The 23554-nt window shown below is 38.6% G+C and overlaps 1 protein-coding gene across 1 annotated transcript; it reads right to left on the bottom strand.

The window, feature by feature from the left end:
• On the bottom strand, nt 1-22690 carry LOC139713331 (beta-mannosidase-like). The gene is made up of 16 exons (XM_071625076.1): nt 22362-22690; nt 19621-19767; nt 18332-18480; nt 13903-14102; nt 12637-12704; nt 11964-12148; nt 10764-10920; nt 9935-10239; nt 8533-8612; nt 6933-7123; nt 6404-6583; nt 4841-4938; nt 3573-3717; nt 2735-2940; nt 1341-1544; nt 1-234 (listed from the first exon to the last, which is right to left on the bottom strand). Exons 1-16 carry the CDS (start codon nt 22513-22515, stop codon nt 1-3), a joined length of 2703 nt encoding a protein of 900 aa, XP_071481177.1. The 5' UTR covers nt 22516-22690.
• Between the last annotated feature and the right edge of the window lie 864 nt (nt 22691-23554).

The following is a 23554-nucleotide window of genomic DNA, read 5'->3' on the forward strand; positions in this document are numbered from 1 at the left end:
TCAACTATAGATATCCATTAAAGAGGATACCTTCAGGCTACCGGCCAGCTCACTCGAAGAAGTTGGTTGCCAGGCAAAGAAAACCACGGCAACAGAGGCTTTGTAGAAGAGGAAGCCATTCGTCGAAAAGCGCCCCCTTATCTTACTGCTCTCCAACCAGGTAAAAGGTGCCACGCTGTCCGTCTTCAATGTGATGTTGAATTGATTTGAACCCATGGCAGTCACTGCTGTGATCTGCAGACACAAAATTTTCAGAGTTATCTTATGTCAAGTGATACATCAAGTTTTAGAAATTACACATTTTCATTGAATGAAGTATATAATAATCTGATCACATGTTATCATGATCTTTGCAACTTAATGGAGAGGTGGTAAATCAAACTATTTGTGACAAATAGTTGGCCTGAAGTAGAAAGAAGTGTGTGCACATGACACTTTATAAAAAGAAACACATATATAGCACACAATTTATCCTGGAATTTATTTGGAATTGTAGAACTTAGCAATTATAGTTTAAACTAACTGATGCACCAAAATGTTTATTTGGCTTGCAGTAGTAAGCCCAGGGGCCTGTTGCATAAAACTTTTACCCGAGAAAAAAACTGGTTAAAGTAAAAACTCAGGTTAGTATGACTCTGCCATTGACTTTCACACAGGAAAAACTGAAAAGTAACCCGCATTTTCTCATTCTGGTAAAAAGCTTTATGCAATAGGTCCCAGATGAGAGTTCTACTACTGAATCTTTGAGACTATTCAGTGATGTGGCTGATAATCTGATCTCTTGGCAGAATTTCTTACAATGCAGAATCAACTATGGCAGGTATGGTTACATGTTTGTTTCTTGAATTCGTATCAGGGCAATTACCCCCCAAGAGCTAGAATGGTTAGTGGTAAGGTTAGAGCAAAGATTAGGGTTGGGGTTAGGTTTAAGGTTAGGAGTTTGGGTTAGGGTTAGGATTAGGTTCAGGATTAGGATTAGGATAACAGCAAGGGGAAGGGTTTGGGGAAACTGCCCAGGGGGTAATTGCCTTACACCCCTTGAATTTATTACAGTCACATAAAAACGGGGCTCGACACTAACTTTTTTCCCTCTGGTGGCCCATTTGGACCACTAAATTCTTTAGATTTGTAATTTTGGTGGCCCAAAAAAGAAGTGTATTTGCCTAAAAGTAAAAGGAAACATAACAATCCATTTTGAATCTTAGCTGCACAGTCAGGCCACCAAAAGATAACCTTTTTGGAAATTTGGTGGGCCAACATCAATTTGAACTGGCCCTGGGCCACCGGGCCACCACCAATGTTGAACACTGTATAAAATAAGATATGACATTTTTGCTCACCACAATATTAGCCTTCTTGAGCCCTACGTCTGAGAAGGAGGCAGGAAAGACGAAGTTGACAGGGGCGGCTACTTCGGGGTCACTGATTTCTAATGTGATGAAGCACGCCCTCTCTGGCGGCACCTGGGAATCCTCGCCACATCTTCCCAGGCCAAGGAGTGAGGCGAGAGATGTCAGGAGGATCAGCTTGGAGGAGCCAGCAGGCTGATCAAGTAAAGGGGGAAAGTAATGACATTCACTGAACATATTCTATATGTGACCGTGCACCTCAAAACGAACATAAAGTCGCACACACTGATTTTGCGTGAGGACTGAAAATAAGTGAAATGGGTCAACCTAGCAAAACTTGACTTTTTCATATTCTCTGAAAGAGCGGGTCTTCTTTTATATTATGCTAAAATTTGGTATCATAAAACGGGCAGGAAAGTGTGTTTTTTAGCAGTTTATCTTGAATATTTTTGGTAGAATAGTGTGATTAGGTGCGTCTTTAGAATCCCTTTTTCATTTCTGAAAAACCTTGTCCACACTCTTCATTTTCAACTCTAATAGCTTTTGAAAGGATAGTGCTACTACTTTGAAATTTGGCATTAATTATGGACAGAATGTGTTAATGAGGCATGCTTAATTTCAGTTTAATTTGATAATCCCTTCATTGTTGTTACTCTGGTGGATTACTTCCTGTTTTTTGTCCAATTCATCGCGCAGCCAGCATGGTTTGGTAAAGATTAAGCGCTTGAATAGACACTGTACTTCAGAGCCTCTTTTCTCAGTTCACACTTTTCTTGAGTTTGTGCTTTCTTTCTAATATTTAGATAGGTTAGGAGAGTCCATTTGATTTGAGTTATACATCATTTTAAAGCTTAAAGTCTGTTCTTTCAGAATATGGTCTTAAGTAAAAATTCATGTCTGGCGACTTTTTGTTTGTTTTGAGGTGCAGGGTCACATATATTCTTCTCTATTACAATTCTTACAGAAAATTGCATTGAATCAAACTGACCGGATATATTGCATTCCTGTTTCCCCAAATTGAAAATTAATATTATTGTTATACATGTTTGACTTTTACAAACACATAAACAGAGCACAAAGTGATAGAGTTGTGACTTGCAGCACAGCAGTGTACTCATGGGCGTACAAAATACATCACTGCGAAATTCCCGCCAGTAGAAATTTCCCTTTCAAGGTCCAATTTTCATTGAATATGGTAGAATAGCAACTTCTAGTAGTAACAGCCAATCAGGAAGCAGGGTTCTTGTCACTACCACGACAAGACACTTGCTGTTCTAGCAAGAGCTGCTTCATAACAACTTTTAATGAAATGGGACTGAGGCTGTTTTGACACTATCTGATGTGTGAGGGCAAAATTATATTTGCTTCTAATGCAACACACTCACTTGAGAAAAAGCACCAACTGAAGAGAAAACAGGAGTGAAAGAAGACCACGATCTCACAGAGAGCAAATAGGTTGCATTGCTGAAGGTATGTGTGTCAGAGATTCCATAGATTAGGAGGTCGCCGTCTTGAACCACACCCGACAACATGGCAGGTGCAAAGAAGTCTTTTGCATAGTAGTGAAGCATCTTCCATTTATCACCATACTCTGTGAGATATACCATGAACAACATAGAAGTAAAGAGACTGATATATGTACCAATATTATTTTGTATTTCTTGTTGATTCAATGTGAAAATCAAGTGAATATTACATCTCCTGTACAAGAAAATGCAAATATGCACAAACACACAACCAAATAATTATTATATGTGTCACAGCTTAGAATATGTTGCAGCACAGCACAAAAGTTCTTTAAATCCAAAATATTGAAAAAAAAGGACACAATTACATACTTGCATTTTCTGAAAACATCGATGACGATGTGGACCTTGCAATCAGTCAAATCAGTCACACCTATTCATATTTCTCTTTTCTTTTCTTTTTTTTTTCTTTTCTTTTCTTTTTTTTTTTTTTTTTTTTTTTGGGGGGGGGGGGGGGGGGGTAAAAATTCATTTTATAAGGCAACAATGAACAAGGAAAATGGCCATAACATGCTATGAATGAGTCCAGGCCTAATGATAAGTTTAGTGGGCCTTTATTGACAGCAATATAAATGACTGGTCTCATTATAGCTCTCGCCTAAATGCTATGATTAGGATCCATAGCATCATTTTAAAAGTTAAAAACTTAATAGATAAATACACTCAATTGTGACTCAAAAAGCAAGATTCTGCTTACCTATTGAGGACCATGTAGGAGCTTGCCATATGTCATTAAGTTGCCAGTAGAGCGCCCCCATACAGTGACCCTGCCCGTCCATCAACAGGCTACGCAGCCGACGGTAGTGCTCTGTTTCGAACTTGATGCACAGTGCCTGGGATATCTGACCAAGGAAACAAGTAAACTCACATTGATATCAAGACTCATCTACTGCACAATAAAGGATCCCTTGACACAATAAGGTTTCAATCACTGTAAGAAGACTTGATTGCAGTTACTACATCTGTGGAAGTCATGCAGTTATGGGCATTGAAATTATTCCCACGGTAACTGCATTTTTACAAGAAAAAAAGGCCTCTGACCATGTTTCCATTTGAAATCCAACTCTATCAATGCAGAGCTGTATTTCACAAAACTAAATATGAAGTGCTCAATTCCTCAATCACTCACAAATCACATAATCGTTTTTGATACATTTCAAAGTGCACAAAGTGAGAGACACTCTTTCTGTTACTTAGCTGCTACTGCACCACTGCTTCAGTCATAAGTACATACATCATTACCTTTCAAAACAATGGAGAAACAAGGAAATTCTATTATAAGGAGGTCACTAGGACTGCCAATTTTATCTTCTTATAAATTGTACTTCATCACAAACAATACTAAAGAAGACAGTTTAATACAGTGATGGAAAATCAGAAATGCCGAATTCACCTAGTTAAAGGTGGTACCTTGGTAGTGAGCCTGCTGTAAGGGTGCCCCGTTCTTAGAAGAGTGACAGTAAAACATAGAAACTGGCCAAATATATAAAAACTGATTATATATTCTACCAGAAAACCATTCTCATGAAATGTTCTCATGTAGAGACAGAGGTAAAGGCTGACCAAAAACCTTGGAGATATTACAAAACACACACACACACACACACACACACACACACACACACAAAGAAACCTGCCTACTATTTGCAAGAATCACCAGGACAGTTGAAGATATTAATCACATGCCAGTGTCATAATAATGATAATAATAATTGCATTTATAAGGTGCTTTATACTGATGTTTCTAAGCGCACAAAAAGACTAAAAAACAAAATAACATTAGGACAATACAAACCAAATTTACAACAGTCATAACAGCAGTCAATAGTTTTAAGTTTATGACATAACATGGTAGCTGCACATGACGTTTATTGCAATTCACGGAGTGGCAGGGTGGCAATTCTGCCACGATGCAACCGTGATGCAACTGTGATAACGGGTGACTTGGGACAGTAGCTGGCATACCTGTGTCAAGTAGAGAAGATCCTTGTAGTACTTCAGCTGGTCCTTGGAGGAGGGCAGGTTAAAGTGTCTCTGAATAGCAGCAAGCATCTGACTTTGACCTGAGAATTGGGGAAGAATTAGAGAGTGATAGCACAATACTTCTAGTGCTTTCAGATACTGTAAATGCAAAAATTTTTGCAGCACATTAATTTTAGCGTATTTTGGGCTACTTCTGTTTAGCACAAATTCTGAAACTCGCAAAAATATCTTCACAATTTTCTCTGCACATTTTGAATGGGTTGACAACTGCGCAGTGCGAATTCAAGAACCTGCAATTAAGTTTCAGAGTCGCTTAGCCCGAAAAATTATATGATATGATATGGGCTTGTCAAATACCAAGTCAGGGATTGGATAAACATGATCAGGTGATAGAACATTTTGCTTATGAGAAGAATATTTTAATTTTTCTATTTTTAGTATGCTTTGTCAAGCTTGCTCGAAGACAAATCAACTTTGGACTCTGCAGAGTTACTAAGTAAGTGATGACTTGACAGTATGTGTTATCACAGTACTTTGAATACCTGGGGGCTTGTTTCATAAAGATTGAGCGTGAGTTGCAATCAATCGCAAAATATGTTTCATAAACAACTTTGCGATTGATCGCAAATAACACTCAATCTACTGAAAGATGAGCTTGATTTTCTTGAAATCAAGGGTAAGTGTCTTTATGAAACAGGACTTACGCCTAATCCTAATACTGAACTTACGATCAATTCATTGAGTTATGCTCAATTTATTGAGCGTAAGATCAACCTCAACTCTATGAAACAGGCCCCTGATGTAATAATCTCTCCACAAAAGCTTTGCAATGTGCACATCTACGCACAGGTTGTGTCTTCTCCTGAAATCCGAATGGTCTGCCTTCTGCTGATTTACCGTATACGCCATATATTTCGCGAGTCTAAATTTTTGCGAACCAAGACTTCCCGACGATTTCGCAAGTGGTTAAATTCGCGATCGTGGAGTCCTGTACCGAACAGAGAAATGTGTACGCGTACGTCACATTCATATCAGGATCAGAGTCAATATTTTCGTGGGTTTTTAATTTCGCAAATAGCAGCTGACTCGCGAAATTTGCGAAAATAAAAACCTCGCCAAATAATCGGCGTATACAGTATATAAACCCACACCTAATAACTTCTGTAATTCACCTTGGCTTCAACAGAATAGAAACTGCACATTCTAGGCTTAATATACACATGGAACTCAGCATAACTAGTTCTTGAGGACTAAGATAATTTATTCTTTATTTAAAATATTTTGTTATATCAGTAGTGAAAAAACAATACAAAACAAAGGAAATATTAATTTGGACCGGAGAAATTAGTTAGTTATAGCAGGTATTCTGTTATATCAGATCTCTTTATATCGAGTTTCCACTGTATCACCAAATACCTTCTCACTGAAATTAAAGCAATTTCATTTTACATACATGACGGACATGATATCTCTCCTTGACACATCAATGGTGACACAAAAGGCAAACAGACAAGATATTAGTGGAGAGATGTCTTCATAATTTACCTAATGCATGGTGCTGCCTGTGTGCACTGAAAGCGCTGTCATAAGACCAGTCCGTTGCTATGGAGACATGGCTGAGAGTTTCGAAGGAGGGCCAGGACTGGACGCCATACTCTGAGGCAAACCTGGGCTTGGGATAGCTAGAGACATTCCAGCAGTCTGCGTTGTAGTTGTAGTAATGAACTGAAAGGGGAAACACACCATCAAAGTGATAGCCTCAGTCTAGTTTCATTTTCATAAAGACTGCCTTTTTCTATCTTCCTTGTGCATTCCTTATATGCAAGTTTACACTAACTGCATATCATGCGAGGTACACATTTCTCGCACAGACACAAGAACATCAGGGCTGATAAAAATCACTACTAAATTGTTAAGTGTTATTTCACAAACCAGTCAAATTTAATTCTGTAGCCACATTCTAACTGAAACCTTGCTTGCACCAACAGTGTACAGCATCTTTCTGTGCCATTGTAACTCTTATGGAAAATCATGATTAATTGATTCATTATCATAGGCAGAATTTAAACGGTACCATCTCCATAGTATGTAGACTGGGGGTTCTTCGCAATCCAGCCTTGTTCCTGGGTCTGTATCCCATTGGAGGGACTGGAACTCATGAAAGGTAGACCAGTTGCCTTGGAGACGACGATCTCCCAGATCACACTGATGTAGAGAGTGACATAGTCACTGGCGTAAAGTGTGAAGTTCTTATTTGTGCCATACCTGGAAAGTACAATGGAAGAGCAAGTGAAATAACGGCAATGCCTCTTTTGAGTCCGAGCTAGAATATTCAAGCCACAAAACATGATATCGTGGTGGCTTAATCTTAAATATTATTGAAATTTGCTTATCAAGATGGATTATGATTCTGGAATCTAGGGCAATTACTCCCTATGGAGTTACCCCAGACCCTTCCCCTGATCCTAACCCTAATCCTGAACCTAATCCAATCCCTAATTCAAACTCTATACCCTAAACCTAACCATAACCCTAATCTTTACTCTAACCTTATCATTAACCAGTATTTAGCCACAGGTTAATTTCCCTCGGAGGGTAATTGCCCTGATACGACAGAAATGGAAAAAGTGGCACAAAAGTACACAAGTTTTCTCAAAAATGTGCCGTCACTATATCATCATGTAAACACCAGTTTTGACATGGTCTGTTTTAACATTACATTTTATGATCACAAAAAGACAGTTTGGCATAAATCTGCTCATGCACACACAGACTTTCATTGTTTTGAACAATTCAGTAATGAATTTTGCCACAGCAAATTTTGTCCATAGTTTCATGTGTACCCGATGTTTGAGGTATTGCTAGTGTGTAGGACTATGCAGCTAAGATTTTTTCAAGCCGGAAACAATTGTTCAGCAATGCATTACATATTTCTATTGTGGTAATCCTTGAAACAAGAGCAGAACATTTGACCGAAGAGGGTCTTTCTGACTGGAATAGGACTGATGTGAATCCTACAATGAACCACAAACTTACATCCCATTCGGTCATCACAAAATTAACTCATTGGCAAAAAGAAAAACACTTTTACTGTGTCAATGTTTGATCCTTATACCCAAGAACACTAAGAGTATCGTCTGACAGGGTCAAAAAGAAATTTAAGATACAATTTCTCACTGTTATACCGAACGCTTGCCAGATATAGAAGAATATAATTTTATAGGACCTAATAAGACACATGTGCTCCCTATCCCTCTAGCATTCCATATCTAAGAATGTGACAGTAAAATATGAAGACTCTCCTACTACCCGTTAGTCTTGAGTTATGTAAAATATCTTGTAATGCTAGACAGGCTCTGATGTAAAAGTCACCAGAACTGGGTAGTACTGGATTGTCTGATCAGATACTGTATACGCCGAATATTTTGCAAGGTTTTTATTTTCGCAAATTTCACGAATCACGTGCTATTCGCGAATATAAAGACATGCAAAAATATTGACTCTGATCCTGATGTGAATGTGACGTACTCGTGTTCACTTCTCCATTCTGTAAAGGACTCCACGATAGTAAATTTAACCACTTGCAAAATCGTCGGGAGTTCACAATTCGCAAAAATTTAGACTCGCGAAATATATGGTTGCATACAGTATGTGGTTTAAAAGCTGGATCTTACCAGTTTTGTCGTAGAGCGCCTTCGTTCTCATTGTTCGCACTCCAGGCTATGACGGAGGGGTGATTGTTGAGTCGTCGAACCTGTAGTACATGCAAAGGTAATCAAAGGTTTGATATTCTGATGTCAGGGACAACACTTTGCCTATAGTATCCAAAACAGAGTGATCCAAATAAAAGGTGGGACCCACCTTTTATTTGGATCGCTTTGTTCAACTTTGTTTTTGGATGTCTCTGCCATTTGAAAACCAATTTTCATCTGAATAAATATTGAAGTCCTCTTAGAATGGTAGGCTCTGTACTATTTCAGAAGTAGTTTCCTGGTATCTCGCAAAAGTTAAAAGCCAAATCCTTCTCTTCACCAATACTATACCACCCCTGCAATCTTTTCTGTGCAAAGGATTTTGACCATGTGCACAATGCTACACTTACAGGGATTTCTGTGCTTATCAATATTGGTGCTAAAAGTGCACAGGGATTTCTGTGAAAATTTGGCACTAAAAGCGCACAATGGGTGGAGGGGGGTGTGAATCTCTCTTAATTGTATGAAAGAATCTTGGCAAACTTCTGCTAAAAGGCAATCTGAATTTCTTGATAACACAGGGATGGGAAAATTATGTATACCTATATACCCTTTAAACAATGCCCACTGGACAAAAAGAAAAACTACATCAGTATTTAATTTTCATATATACCTAAATGGATGCACTGTCTTTGCAAAATTTATGAAAACATTGAAAAGGAAACAGAAACAAATATTTGCAAGGGGTAATGGAACTTTCAAACTTGGCTGTATCATGTGGTTGCCGTTTCATATCATTCCTTTTGTGTGGCATGATAACTACTATTTTTTTTTCTAAATCGGAAGAGTAATAAAATAATCCTGTTTGTAACCTCAGTCCTGTACAATAGTGGCCTGGAACTGACCTCAAGATAAATATTACACAGAACTCAGTGGCTGACCATGTACAGAATAAACTAAACATTCACAAGCATTTTTATACTGAACAACCAGAAGCAATCGCAGCATGAAACTGTCAAGAATTGAAGCCCATAACCTTTTGACGGCAAGAAACTTTTACGAACTGCATTTGGCATTCAATGCATTGTGTAGACAAAACCTTTCTCTTTTGCAAATCTTGACTCCTCACAAAATTTGCAAAAGTTTCATCATATCCCAGGGACAGTTGGCCTTAAGCTGTACATTATGTACATTGAATAGTATCATGCTGGCAACGACGATTAAAAATTTTTTGCAAATGTCAACCCGTTGAGGACGAGTCCTGAGTATACTCGGGCAGGTGTCTATGGGAAATGTGTGTTGTAGCAAAATCAGTTTGTCCTCAATGAGTTAACTGGGGTGCCCATGACAGTTCTGCTACCTATTAACAGAATGACCTCTTCACCTGATAGGTCACTTCCTCTCGGACAGACTGGAGGAAGTCTTCGTCCGTAGGGTACATGGCGCAGGCAAACATGAAATCCTGCCAGAGAATGATCCCCATCTCGTCGCAGAGTTCATAGAAGCGGTCCTGCTCGTAGATGCCTCCTCCCCAGACCCTCAGGGCGTGCATGTTGGCATCCACCGCCGACTGGAGGAGGCGGGACAACCTCTCCGGGGTGATGCGCTCCTGGAAGGCGTCGGCGGGTATCCAGTTGGAGCCCTTGATGAAAATCGCCTTGTTGTTGATCCTGAAGTAGAAGGAGAGCCCTAAAGTGGGAGGATTGGTACAGAATAAATGAAAAATTTGATCTCAGGAATACTTTATTGATCTTAGGTTACAGAGATGAACTGTATGAGCAGTTCGCAAAACAAATGAAAGTTTCACCAGATACAGCTGGGATGTGTCGAAGGGTTTGTTGGTCCTGATAAGGAATGAAAGAATAACACAAGAATGAAGGTGCTTTCCTCCAGACAGTATCGTGGCAGAGCATAACGCAACATGTTATTCACATTAAAATATGGTGCACTCCAATTATAATGAACACAGAACTTTACAAATTCTCTTTACAATGATGGAAAATTCAGCTTCAAAAATTATCTAAATATCTTTATGTACTTTGCTGTTCAGCTATAACGAAATATCTATAAAATGACAGAAAACTGCCGGTCCTGAGGACTGTTTACAATGGAAACCGCCAGTATACACATATGACTGACTTAGATATAAAAAAATGTTTGCTTACGTCCCTGCATGTCATTGTCCGTTATGTATCCGCGACACAAAAACTCACCTGTACTATTTGCTATCTTCTCCTGTACGAGTTGAACCGTCCTGAAGCCAACACGCAGATTTCTCTGGCTCACTTCGGATGACTTGGTGGTCTTGAGGCTGACTGTCATGGGGTATAGTGGCTGGGATCCATAGCCATGGGGCCACCACGTCTCTGCCTGAAGTGTTTTGATGATTAGAAGTTTACATACTTTATATGCAAAGTTGAAAAGTTGCTATTTGTAAGTAACACACGAAATTCATTCTGGGCTTTATCATTCCTGTATAATAGCGTTTTTAATTGTTATTTCGGCATTCTGGTGAACTCTTGCTGAGGCATGTACTTTTTATGTTACTTTGCAATGTACAGTATGCTGGTATGTATCTACACTGTATTATGTCATCTTCTGTATATACGTTTTGCTATTTAATGTACATATGTTCATCAATATTATTCAGGGCTCCATGGAAGACCACTATTTATTGGTGAATGGACTACCCTGACAAAAGATTAGAAATAAATAAATAAATAAATAAATAAATATGCCAAATATGTCGCAAGGTTTTTATTTTCGCAAATTTCACGAGTCAGGTGCTATTAATAAAATCTAAGACATGCGAAAATAATTACTCTGATCCCGATATGAATGTGATGCACACGTATATCTTTGTCCGTTCAGTACAGTACTCCATGATCGCGAATTTATCCACACGCAAAATCGTGGGAAGTCCTGATTTGCTAAACTTTAGATTCACTAAATATATGGCAAATACAGTCAACTATTTGACAATGTAAACTCATATCTACAGAAAGTAAATAACGTTTGAGATGATTGGTTTCACATTTTCAACATTCAAGACAATTTGTCAGGTGAAAATATACAAAATGTTTTTGATTTTTTGGGGGGTAAAAAGTAATGTTATGTCACAGTACACATGATAACAAACCGTACACAACTGACATTCAGTTAACAATACATGCAACAATAATCACTGTTTTAAATACTGCAAAAGAAAATTCAAAGCAATAGTCACAGGGAAACTGACGAGGTGGACAAGGGTGGTGGTACAATGCATAGTTCAACTTGTTATAAAAGTTTTTACAAAGCTTGGTCCCATTTCAGATGTCACATGGAAGTTGTGCCGCAATTTCCTGACGTGTGAAGAATGAGAGACTTCTGAGAATACAGTTTGGAGATAAGACTAGATTTCAGTATCTCACCTGCGGGGCCTGGACTTGCAGACTAATCTGGGTGACATCCTCATTGATGGACACTGGGAAGGTTTTGTTCACCAACAGATTGGGTATTTGGACATAGAGGGCGCTGGCTACTGTCTGTCCCTCGTCAATATCTCCGAGGTCAAAGTGCACCGTGATGTTTAGCCACCAGGACATGGGTTTTCCACCTGACATCATCAAGAACATGAAGCAAAATGAGATTCAAAGCGGGTGACATATAATGTGCAGTAACAGTTTTTCTAATTCATGATAAAACTCGTTGTCGGACATATTACTTTTGCAGTTGTTTTTTCATATTATCTATAGTCCTCGGAGGAGGCGCTCCCGAATGCTTACATTGATTTCTATTCAATCTTCATAAATTTCATGAAGTGTCCACATGCAGGACAGCTCAGATGTGAAAAGTACCAGACATAAGATAGAAAGAGACAGAAAGAGAAGTGATCATCCACAATAGAGCAAAAAAGCTACAGATTAGGATATTTAATCACATCAGCATTTACTAAACTTGCAGATAATAAATCAGAAAATTCCTGCTTTCCTATAATTGTGAAATGAAAGCTATAACGTCTGAATTAAAATTGTACCTTCTCTTACAAATATGTTTCTGCATTGTCCCCTTAACTCTTGGCCATACAACAACCAGGTTCCTCACCTCTGTACGGAACTGCCACTACATCTCTGATGACTGGCTCATCAAATGCCTCCAAATAGATATCTTTCCTGGCTCAGTCAAAAAGACAAGATAAAAGAAAAGGAATTCAAGTGCGCATCATAAAAAAATACTGTAGCATCTCAACCTTAGGTGCATTTACATTCACGGTGAATTACAGTGGTATTCTGTGCAGTGTTTGTTGATGTGAGTGAAAATATACCTGGAAATACCACAAGATATATTGTAGGACGGTGACTCAAACTTTGCACGAAATATGCAGGCAAGATCAGATTTTAGTGTGAATAAAGTGTCACAAAATACCATTGAAGAAAAGCCAACCTGAAATACTTATTTTTTTTCCCCAATGGCGATATGCCCAATGCTTACCAGAAATACCACAGTATTTTGTGAATTAGAACAGCACCAAGTAAATTACCGCTCTATCTATTATTGTGGTATGTCAACCAACAAGAAATAGGGCCAACAAATTGCCTTATGAAATTCAAGCGTGAAAGCACCTACTTTTTCTTTCTCCTCCTCCTCATTTTTTTTCTTACCATCTCGCTCTGCATGTTTTGTTTTCTCATCAGTACTCCCGATTGTTGCATCAGCAAATTCTCTGGAATTCTTATTGGAAGCCTCCACTGGTGAGAATGTTTATTTGCAAGGTGTTTCTCTGAGGTAGTGATTCTTATCTTAAAAGAATCTGAGATAAAACTGGGGCAGCTGGTTCTCCAAAGTTTTGTTTGTTGTAGTGTTACCACCACTTTCGCAGTGTGTGCTGCCCTTAATCCCCTAACCTGAGGTTCCTTCCCAATAAAGCCAATAAAGGCAGTCTTGCTGACCAATTCTCTAATTCCCCCAGCTGCTTATCTCAAACAATATCCACTGGTCTTGGGGTGGGTTGAACACTGCTCTCTTTGTACACTGATTTCTCAGCAAATCTTTAACACCAATTAAAAAGCATCAGTACAACAGGGAAGACAAAGAAACAGAAGAAAAAAATACAAACAAACAGATAGTGTACACAATCATAGTCTTTGACAAAATAAAACCCCATTAAGTGCACTGAACATGCATTTACCATCACCACCACATTACTTTCAAAACCAAGTCCTGCTGAACAAACCAGATTTTCCAAACGGAATATAAAAAGTAAAAACAAAGAAAATCATGCTTTAATTCAGCATATCTCAAAAAAAGCATGAATTGGAAGACAGGCAATTCTCTAAGGTCTTAATATTTTCAAGAAATAATTATCCTTACCAGATGCCTACAGGGGCAAAGGCCGGGCCCCAGTCCCAGGCAAAGGAGCACTGTTCCTTGCGGATGAAATTCCGATGGCAAATGCCCTGGAGAACACTTGGAGGGCAGTCTCGGGGAACGTCATAGGGGTAGCGACTAAATCTGGAGGCTGCATAGGTGACAGCAGATTCAAAGGCCACCTGAATGGTGTTATGGCCAACCTGTGTTTGAATAATTACAGGTGAAATGAATTTTTCACTTAATACTTAGTGATACGATACTGGATAGATAATGATATTATGATTTTAAAACATTGTGATCCTGTCACAAAGCCTTCTACATGTTAACACAAATTGCAATTACTGTAAAGAAAGATATTTTTGCAGTATGAAATTTTCCCAAAATGGAGCTGGCAGCTTGTTTTGGGGCATGACATTTTCCTTGAATTACCACTAGCATTCAAAGCACAAAACTTTTGTAAGCAGTTTGATTTTGCATACCAAGATATCTTGTCTTTGCAAAAATTCATGAAATTAAAATGCATGTGAACATTTCTCGTTTTACAGCACCTTCATCTGGATAACCCCAATAGCTGCTAAACAAATGACATACACAATAACATTTCAATGCATGCAACAGTCTTTGCAGGACCCTGGAAACTGTAAAAGGGACGGTAAAGTATTGGTGGGGACGAGGATTGGGCTTTTAACTTTTTGTGAGATACCAAGAAATTACTTATGAAGTAGTACAGAGCATCGCCATTCTAAGAGGAAATGTTTATTGGATGAAAACCAGTCTTGAAATAACTGAGACATTCGAAGACAGAGTAAAACAAAGCACTCGTCATAAAAGGTTGGTCCCACCTGACTATTGGGATTGCTCTGTTTTAGATATATCAGCCATATCAAAACCAATTTTCATCAAATAAATGTTGAATTCCTCTTGGAATTACATGCTCTTTTACATTTCATGAGAGACTTTTACCTATCTCGCCAAAAAATGCTAAAAACCTGAAGATAGGTTTCAACCAAAATTGTTTAATCCCTTTAAGCTGTTGCTGGCCCTGGTCCCATGATGGTTAGTAACAACATGTCTGGAAAATACTCATGTGACATGTCATGTGATATGGACTCTAAATCTGTGGACATATATAAGGCCAAGTAAAAAAAGAAAGTAGTTTCTCGTCCGGGTTTTTTGAGCAAGGCGATGAGGGAGGTCCTTACTATTTGATATCTTACTATTTTTTCGAGGATTGTCAAAATGAAAGTAATATGTGTTTCTCGTCCAGTAATTCTGAGAAAGATAACGAGAGAGGGCTTTACTATTTTCTATATCCAATTTATGAAATGAAATATCACTCTGGTAGCTGTGTTATGAGGACCAGGTCCCAAGTGTATGTCTTGCCTGCACTCTGTGCATTTTAAAACAAATAGATATACATGTAATACGCTATGTACCATACTTGAAATGAAACTTCATGAATGCAGAAATACATTTGCTTTTTCTTTCCACCACAGATGCCAAGGGAAAATGACCATCTTAATACTGGTATTTAGTGTTGTAATGGCATTTCTGATACCAGTGCACTTGCAATTCTGATGTATTGTGCTATTAATTGAAACAGGTTTAAAATATTCTATCAACAAATGTACAACTGAAATTTAAATTCCATGATATTCAAAACACTGCTTTATCATTGTGTTTGTGACTTTTTGTGTCCACACAGCTGGTATATTGTATCTGCATCTCTTCACAGTACAATTGTAGCACATTCAACTAGAAACTGGCTGGTACAATTGCAGATGGATGTCAAAATGATACTGATTTGGCATTATAGCATTAAACATTTAAATATGTTTCTTCATATTCTAAAAAGACATTTGATAATCACTCATCATTTGGATGATGAATTGATTGTATCACACTACAGGTGATACGACTCACGGCCGCGTTCGTGAATTTATATCGTAAAGAAAAGTATCCCGCAGAAATACGAGACAAACCAGAATCCGTTGAAAAGTTATTTATTTTGTGGATACACCCATTTAATAGTTCTACGTTTGCTGGAAAAGCGCATTCATTTTCTCTTCAAAATAGAACAATACATCGCCGTCAGATGCAACGTTAACAGAGCAGTGTTTGGGCCTCTTACACATTCGAATGTGTTCATGCGTGCGTGCAGACAGCTGACAGACCAGGGGGATGGGGACCCTGGCAGCTAGCTACAGACACGCATATACGCGGCCGGCACGGCCACTGCACTGGCACCGTACCTTCCGACACTGCACACACGTGCACATAGTCACAATGACATGAAAATGTAAACTCGATACAATCCTCACAAGCATTTGTACAGTACAATTCATCCCTTTAAAATATGAGAAACGGGGGAAAAATACGAACAATGCGCGAAATTAGATAAGTGGAATACTAGTACAGTGTATCAGCGATCGTTCGCAAAAGATGTTGCCGCTATCGCGTTCACGACGTACCGAGTGCGCTGTAATAGCCCAGGCCCGCGCCCGCGCGCCCATCCAACTACAGCTCGACTGCTTTGTGGGTCATTCCTTCTTGCCGAGCTCGCAGTGTGAAATGCATGCGTTATTACATACGCACTACGGAAGCTACAGCTGTACTCCAGCTAAGATAGAGGACGCGTTACACATCACGATTGGTAGGTGAATTGTCGATTTTGTGTTTTCGGCGGCCGAAAAAATAGTAAATATCAAAAAAGTCGATGCGGCAACTGAAAATCAATGCGGGCGGAGAGCGGGTTGGGACGAGAATTATGAATTCCTTGGTATTTTCAGCGCCATTTTGAAAATAGTAAATAGTAAAAAAATCGATGCGGCGGCCAAAATCGATGCGCGCGAGGACGAGAAACTGGTTTCTTTTTTTACTTGGCCTAATGTTGTACAAAAGCAACATCATTCACAAGCACTTGGAATGTTTGAATTTGTTCACTGCTGCTATAAATTGTTGTGCAAGTTTCCCACATTACACCCCCTCCATTCCACTAAGGCACTATGATGACCATTATCTATCACCTTACCTCCAGCCAGTCATTGACCTCTATCCACTGTCCCACCCCACCCCCCCCTACCCCATCTAGCCAGTCACTGACCTCTATCATCCCTCAAGTATACCACTAGTATGCCAGAATGATCTCATTGTTGTCCCACTTTATCAGACATAAGATCCAGCCCCAACTTTCCCAGTATAATCAAACCACAATTTACGACCTGGTTGAGTCAACCCCAAACATCCTGTCTTCATTCCCTGCCAATAATCCCCCATTCATTACTTCGAATTGATGTCTACTATAACCCCCTAGAAATAGTCCCCCAAACAACTTGAGGTTTACCTAATTGAAAACCTCTCTCCAGTATCAAGACTCCACCGTCATTCACCCCAAACTCTTTATGTGTCATGAGGCAAACCCCGTGTGCCACATTATGTTGTGACCGCGATGTACTTATACTTTGGGAAAATGTTTTGCTTTTCAATCTATGTGACTTTTATAGATTTTAGTTACCCTGGACATGTTATGACAAAAGGTGTAGAATAATGAACAATTATGCCAAGATTTGCTTTGATGTAAATAATTGTATGACAAATCTATGATTGCTTGTCTTTCAAATGGCCAGTACCTACATTTGTGTAGAGGCATTAATTTTGCACATAAAACAGTGACAAAACCTTAGATTTTACTCACAAATCAAGAAGGGAACACCCCCTGATAGTCAAACACCACGTAAAATGCATGCAACATGTGACAGGAATGGAAACGCGAGAAATGCTTCCATCGTATTGCGGCACTTGGTGATTTATTGATTGATTTGGGCAGGTTTGTGCGTTTGAGCTGAATCGACTGAGTTGGGGCATGCGAACATAGCACATAAAGAGTTAAATGCATATAGATCTATTCAGCATTTTTTGCACAAGTACAAAGCAAAAGACTTACAATGTGACCCTCTGAGTATAAAGAGGACCTGCCAAAGAAACCTCCCCCACCCTAAAAGTGCTAAGTTCAAATTATCCATTACTGTGTGTTGCAAATCATTCTTCTGCATAGCTTCTAATGATCCCGTTCAACCAAAACATAACAATATACAAGTAGTTTGACTTGGACCACAAACTTTATGAAATATTAAGGTATCTTCTTCTTTTTCTTCTTTTTTTCTCTCTTTCTTGAAAAGAAATTTCATTTTAATTCCATGCGGCAGAACTATAAATTACTTTCAATCTGCCAAGACTTAAAATAATTCAAATATTCAAACCTGTTGCCTACAGTTTATTGCGGCTTATTACTGTCCGACTAATTACATGATTATGAATGGGAAAAAAGAAAAATTTGACATTTTAGTCAGTCCAAAGAAAGTTTTCCTGTGATAGTATGATTATTATCATATTCATTCAAAAGTCAAAATACAATTGCATGGAGCATTACCTTCAAAGCTTTCTTGACATCCCACACCTTACGCACAAACATGTTGGAAGACTGTCCAATAGGAATTCCATTCAGCGTCACATTGGCAACTGTGTCCAATCCATTGCAGACCAGTTTCACATTGCTCTTATTAGCAAAATCATCTTTTACTGCAAAATGGCAACAGATAAGAAATTGGGCCTCAGTATCACCAAGGAGGTACTAGGCTTGCCTAGTACCTTCTTGGTATCACAAATGGAATCACAAAACAGTACTCAATTCATGGTTGTAAAGCTACAGTGCACTGAAAATGACATCCCTTTATTGTAAGGTAACTAGAAAACAGACTTCACTCTGGGAGAAATTAAAGGAACTGTACAGTACTGGTAGAGGTGAGTATTCAGGTTTATAAATGTTTTTGGTGAGATAATAAGAAACCTCTTATGAAATATGAAAGAGCATATATACTTTCAAGGATACAACATTTATTTGATGATACTTGGCCTTAAAATGGCTGAGATATATCAAAAAAGCAATCCTAATAACATTTACAGGCCCTAGCTTTTATTAGGATTTCTTTGTTTCACCTTGTTTTTAGATATCTCAGTCATTTCAAAACTGATTTTCATCAAATAAACTTTTGGTTCCCCTTAGAATTGTACGCTCTTAAACATTTTATAGAATGGTTTCTAAATAGCTCACAAAATGTTACAAGCTGCATCCTCCACTAAACCAGTACTGTACAGTTTGTAAAGTACATATCAATGATGATAGGGCAGTGCTTTTTGAAATACAAAGAAATCTTTGTATGCCATCAAAAGAGATTTTCAGAGTGAGCTATATGTTGACACAGGCCTTTCTGGTACTTAGGGCCTACAAGTTTAAATATCAAACACAGCTGGAGAATATTAAGAATATGGGATGTCAAGACACAGCCTATCAAACTTGGTTTATGCGATTTCAAAACAAAACAATTAAAAATGGTTAAATGCATGTGCAAATATGAGATGGATATTCCTCAGTACTAACCAGTTTATATTGGCATGTCAGACATCACGACAATGTTAAACAATTAGATAGAACCACGATCTGGCCAATCTGTTGTCAGTATTTAACACTGTAAATACAGAATCTGCTTTTAACACCATCTGTGTAAGGAGCAGTATATAACTATCTTAGAACAAAGACACTGTCAACCTCCATCAAACATCTAGTATTGCTATTAAAGAAAGGAAGTCCTCTTAAGAAGATAAAAATTTGAATCACCACTAGTATCAGCTCTGAAAGCCAGGGCTGACACCACCACTCACCAATGAAGTCCAAAGAGTACGTCCAGTTGTCCATGGCAACCCAGCGGTAAAGGTCATCATTGAAGCGGTAGTAGGGGTCAGAGAGGATACTGGCATTGATGAGGGAAGTGTGTACACTGCCCGGAACGTGGCCAGAGACTGCAATGCCTTTGGAGTGGACATTACGTTAAAAATATTTTAATACAACAGTCTCTCTCTCTCCCAAATTGCATCTGTAAATCATCATAGGCAACTCTTGTCCAATGCTTGAGTGCAGGATGAGTGGCATCTTTCACCATTTATCTACATCTTTAAATTCTTCTTGTACAGTCATTTCCAACACTCAAATCTATGCTTTGATACAGTTCTGTACCACATTTCCTTCAAATTCTTCACTTTTGTTATCAATACAACATTTCTCTAGGCTAAGATCTTTTCGCCCTTTTTAACTTCTTTGTCTGGTTGCTCTAAGATCAACCTTTTTAAAGAATTTACCACTGAAATAACCATACTGCAACAATACACAAATGTGCGGTCCATCATTTCATCAACTCTTCAAATCATCCTATAAATTAAAAGTTAGCAATTAGCATATTGAATAAAACTGAAAGAGATCCTGAATCAAACAATATGTATAAATAAGACAATATGCTTAACCCTTTGAGGACGGTTTGATTTTGCTACAACACGCATTTCCCATAGACACTTGCCCAAGTATACTCGGGACTCGTTAATTTTTTGGAGGATTCACTACCAGGAATACACATGTATTACACTACAGTTCCATGACATTTAATTGTTCCTGTGACAATTGCTCCCATGAAAGATCTGCACACTAAGCCAAACATAAATTCAACCCACAAAAACCCACTATATCCCTTATAACAACCCTAACCCTCATTCTAAGTCCTTGGAGAAAACAGGGAGGGGTACCTCCCTGGAGACTACCCCTCCCTGGAGAAAATAAGACCAGGGCAATTGTTACAGCAGTAAAGTCTGTGTCACCATGTATTACATACAACTTAAAAACAAGGAGACATTTTACATCAAGTCTCTCATGCACATAAGAATATTATAGCATGATTGATTTGACATAATGTTCATCAGGATGAAATACAAGATATGAATGCCCTTTTTACTCCTTAGTTTCTATGCTATGCAAGGAAATGTATTTATAGTTTTACATGGTCCTTTGGCATGAAAGTGGCATCAATGAAAAAAAAAAATCTGACAGAACATGAGGACAAATGGTCACTGTCAACTTTTAACCCGTTGAGGACGAGTCCCTAGTATACTTGGGCAGGTGTCTATGGAGAATGCACATTGTAGCAAAATCAGTTCATCCTTAATGGTTTGTTTTAATGCTGCACACTCATTGACTCATGGGAATCAAGAGGCATATAAAAACTTCTATGAGAAATCTATTCGCATATTAATAATTATTGAGTCTCCCAGCCAACTACTGGCTACAAATGGCATTCCATAGAAGAGCTGTGTCAAACACTGCATAGAAATCTGTGTATGCTTTCCTGCAAGAGTAATAATAATAATAATTATAATGATAATAATAACAATAAATAATAATAGTAATAAGAATAAGAATAACTGTAGTAGTAGTAATAATAATAATAGATTTAAAGCAATTGAAATGCTCCATCGATCTAGTGTCCTGTTTTGATGGGCAGGAGGGATGACAAAATTAGAACAAATCATCATTTTTATATTAAAAAGTGAAAATGAGAGAGAAGAATTAATATCAAGTACTGCAAATAAACAGTGAGAGAGTGTGTTTAAATTGATAAATTTCTTGTATTGACTTGTTTTTTATGCAACTGATTGACAAATTTGTCACATTTTGGGCTTATACCTTTGACAAATTTGTCACACTTTAAACTTATACCCCAACTAGAGTCCCCCAAACATGACACAACTTCTGAGATTCATGTCATGCCCTGTTTACCTCACACAATGAGGATTCCAAATGGTCATGGTACAAAAAGCACAAGTCTGGCGTAATCTGAGGTAATGATCATGCTACTTTGCTAGACGCCTAGCATGAGTCCAGCACATACAACCTCCAAGAGTTGTGCTTAGACTCATGCTAGGGGTCTCCATTAAGCTCTAAATGGTCTCAAGACGAACATGGAACACACTTAATGCGCACACATGTAAACCTTGCCACTGACCTGTTTGTGGCAAAGTGTACATGTGCATGTCTGCGCATTTAATAGAAATTGCCACCTCTGTCAAGGAGAAATGGCCGCCCACTGTTTTCCATTGAAACATATGCTGAAATTGTACTAAAGTAGAGGACCAGGGGACTCTTATGGGGGGTTCTCTCATCCCCATCTGAATTAAGCAAAGGGCAAGGTAGTTTAAAAAAAAAAAAAGTTAGTATGTACAGTTGTAGTATAAAAAAGGTTTTTGCCCGGCACGTCCTCCAGAGGTTTTACAAGACAGACCACAGACAGCCTAAGGCACAGGTACAGGTACAGGGGGATTCTCACACAGTCTACTACACAAAAAAGTGTGGTACACATACATAGAATACATTTTGACCGACAAGTATGTCTAAGGCGAAAAACTTCTCATTTCAATATTGACAATTGCTGGGTCAGTTGACAGTTGTTCGAACAACTGACCCAGCAAATGTCATTATCATAAATGAGAAGTTTTTCGCCTTAGACATACTTGTCGGTCAAAGAATACATTATGACAGAAACATGAGATTTTCCAATGCAATGATATGAATGGTAACTTACTGCCATTTCCATTGACAATTTTCCATGTTCCAGCGAGGTCAAAGGTTGAAATTCCAGTAGATTGCCTTACAGCAAAAGACACTAGTATCACCAGAACATAAACAACTTCCTTCCACATTGTTCCCTGCCACGGTTGAATTGAGTTGTACTGCATTTCATTTGTGAGTTCTGAAACAAATGAGAAGAGTCAAGGTACAATAACACACATGCAAACACACACACGATACAGAAAAGCCATGCCGATTGTATGAAACTGAGATTCAGAACTGCTTCGCTTCGGCCAGCCAGGCCTCGATCTACATTCACAGCGCAGCGGTCGTCAATGTACAATGTATGGTTGGGGCACCACCTATCGACAGGGCACCTTCCCATCGACACCCTGCGTATCATGGCTGTTTGCGTATAGAACAAAAAAGTACGCGCGGGATTAAGTGTCATTAGCTATAAAAACAATAAAAACGAAGAAACGAAAATCAAACTCAAACAAACCAAGCTAAAAATTACACATCCGATCAGTAACGACGCATGGCTGTGAAATTCACGTGTATTACCTATGGCCTGTGAAATTCACGTGTATACCTATGCTGTGAAATTCACGTGTATACCTATGGAGGAGAGGTACATAGAATGCTCTGCCAACGGCGACGGTCCCGCGCCCGCTGCACAAACTGCCAACAAAAACAGTTAGAACCTAGTGATCGGGATTGCGATCTCTGCTTAAAGTTAAAAAAAAAAATCCGAGCAAGGATTATTCATGAATACATACTTTATGGGTGGATTTTATACGAGCTGAGGAAATTGAAAGTGGACTATAAACAGCGGCGAGAGTGTGGCAGGAGCTCGTTCGGTCGTAGACAGTGAACGCGATGGTGGCGTAGAGTGTTCATACCACTGTAGTTCATACACATGTGATCATGATGTTGTTATCGTTGCTAGTCTTGTACAAAGAGAATTACCATCACTCCTGATCTGTATTCCTTATTTCAGGCTCATGAAATATCTTTGAATTGTTTTGCTTACTTTATTCCACTTTCAAATTTAGTCCTAATCATAATTTTACGCACTCTTACATAAATCTATAGTTCAAATGTACTTCAGATATTTCATTAGATTTTCATAACGTCTTGCCTACAAGCCACGATGTATGTCACCTGATACATATTGCGCTCTTCATGCAGTTTGTTGTCAAGGAG

Source organism: Diadema antillarum, unplaced genomic scaffold (genome assembly GCF_040938485.1).
Source record: "Diadema antillarum isolate AM-2024a unplaced genomic scaffold, OU_Dant_1.0 seq00001948_RagTag, whole genome shotgun sequence".
NCBI classification, from domain to species: Eukaryota; Metazoa; Echinodermata; class Echinoidea; order Diadematoida; family Diadematidae; genus Diadema; species Diadema antillarum.

Bases quoted from the DNA above. Each gene is read 5' to 3' on its own strand.
- LOC139713331 (XM_071625076.1), bottom strand. From the start codon at position 22,515: ATGCAGTACAACTCAATTCAACCGTGGCAGGGAACAATGTGGAAGGAA. The intron at 8,613-9,934 runs GTGAAGAGGTCA...CATGTACTACAG, and splicing joins GAGAGGAAGTGACCTATCAG to GTTCGACGACTCAACAATCA. The intron at 6,584-6,932 runs GTACCGTTTAAA...TTCCCCTTTCAG, and splicing joins GTCTACATACTATGGAGATG to TTCATTACTACAACTACAAC.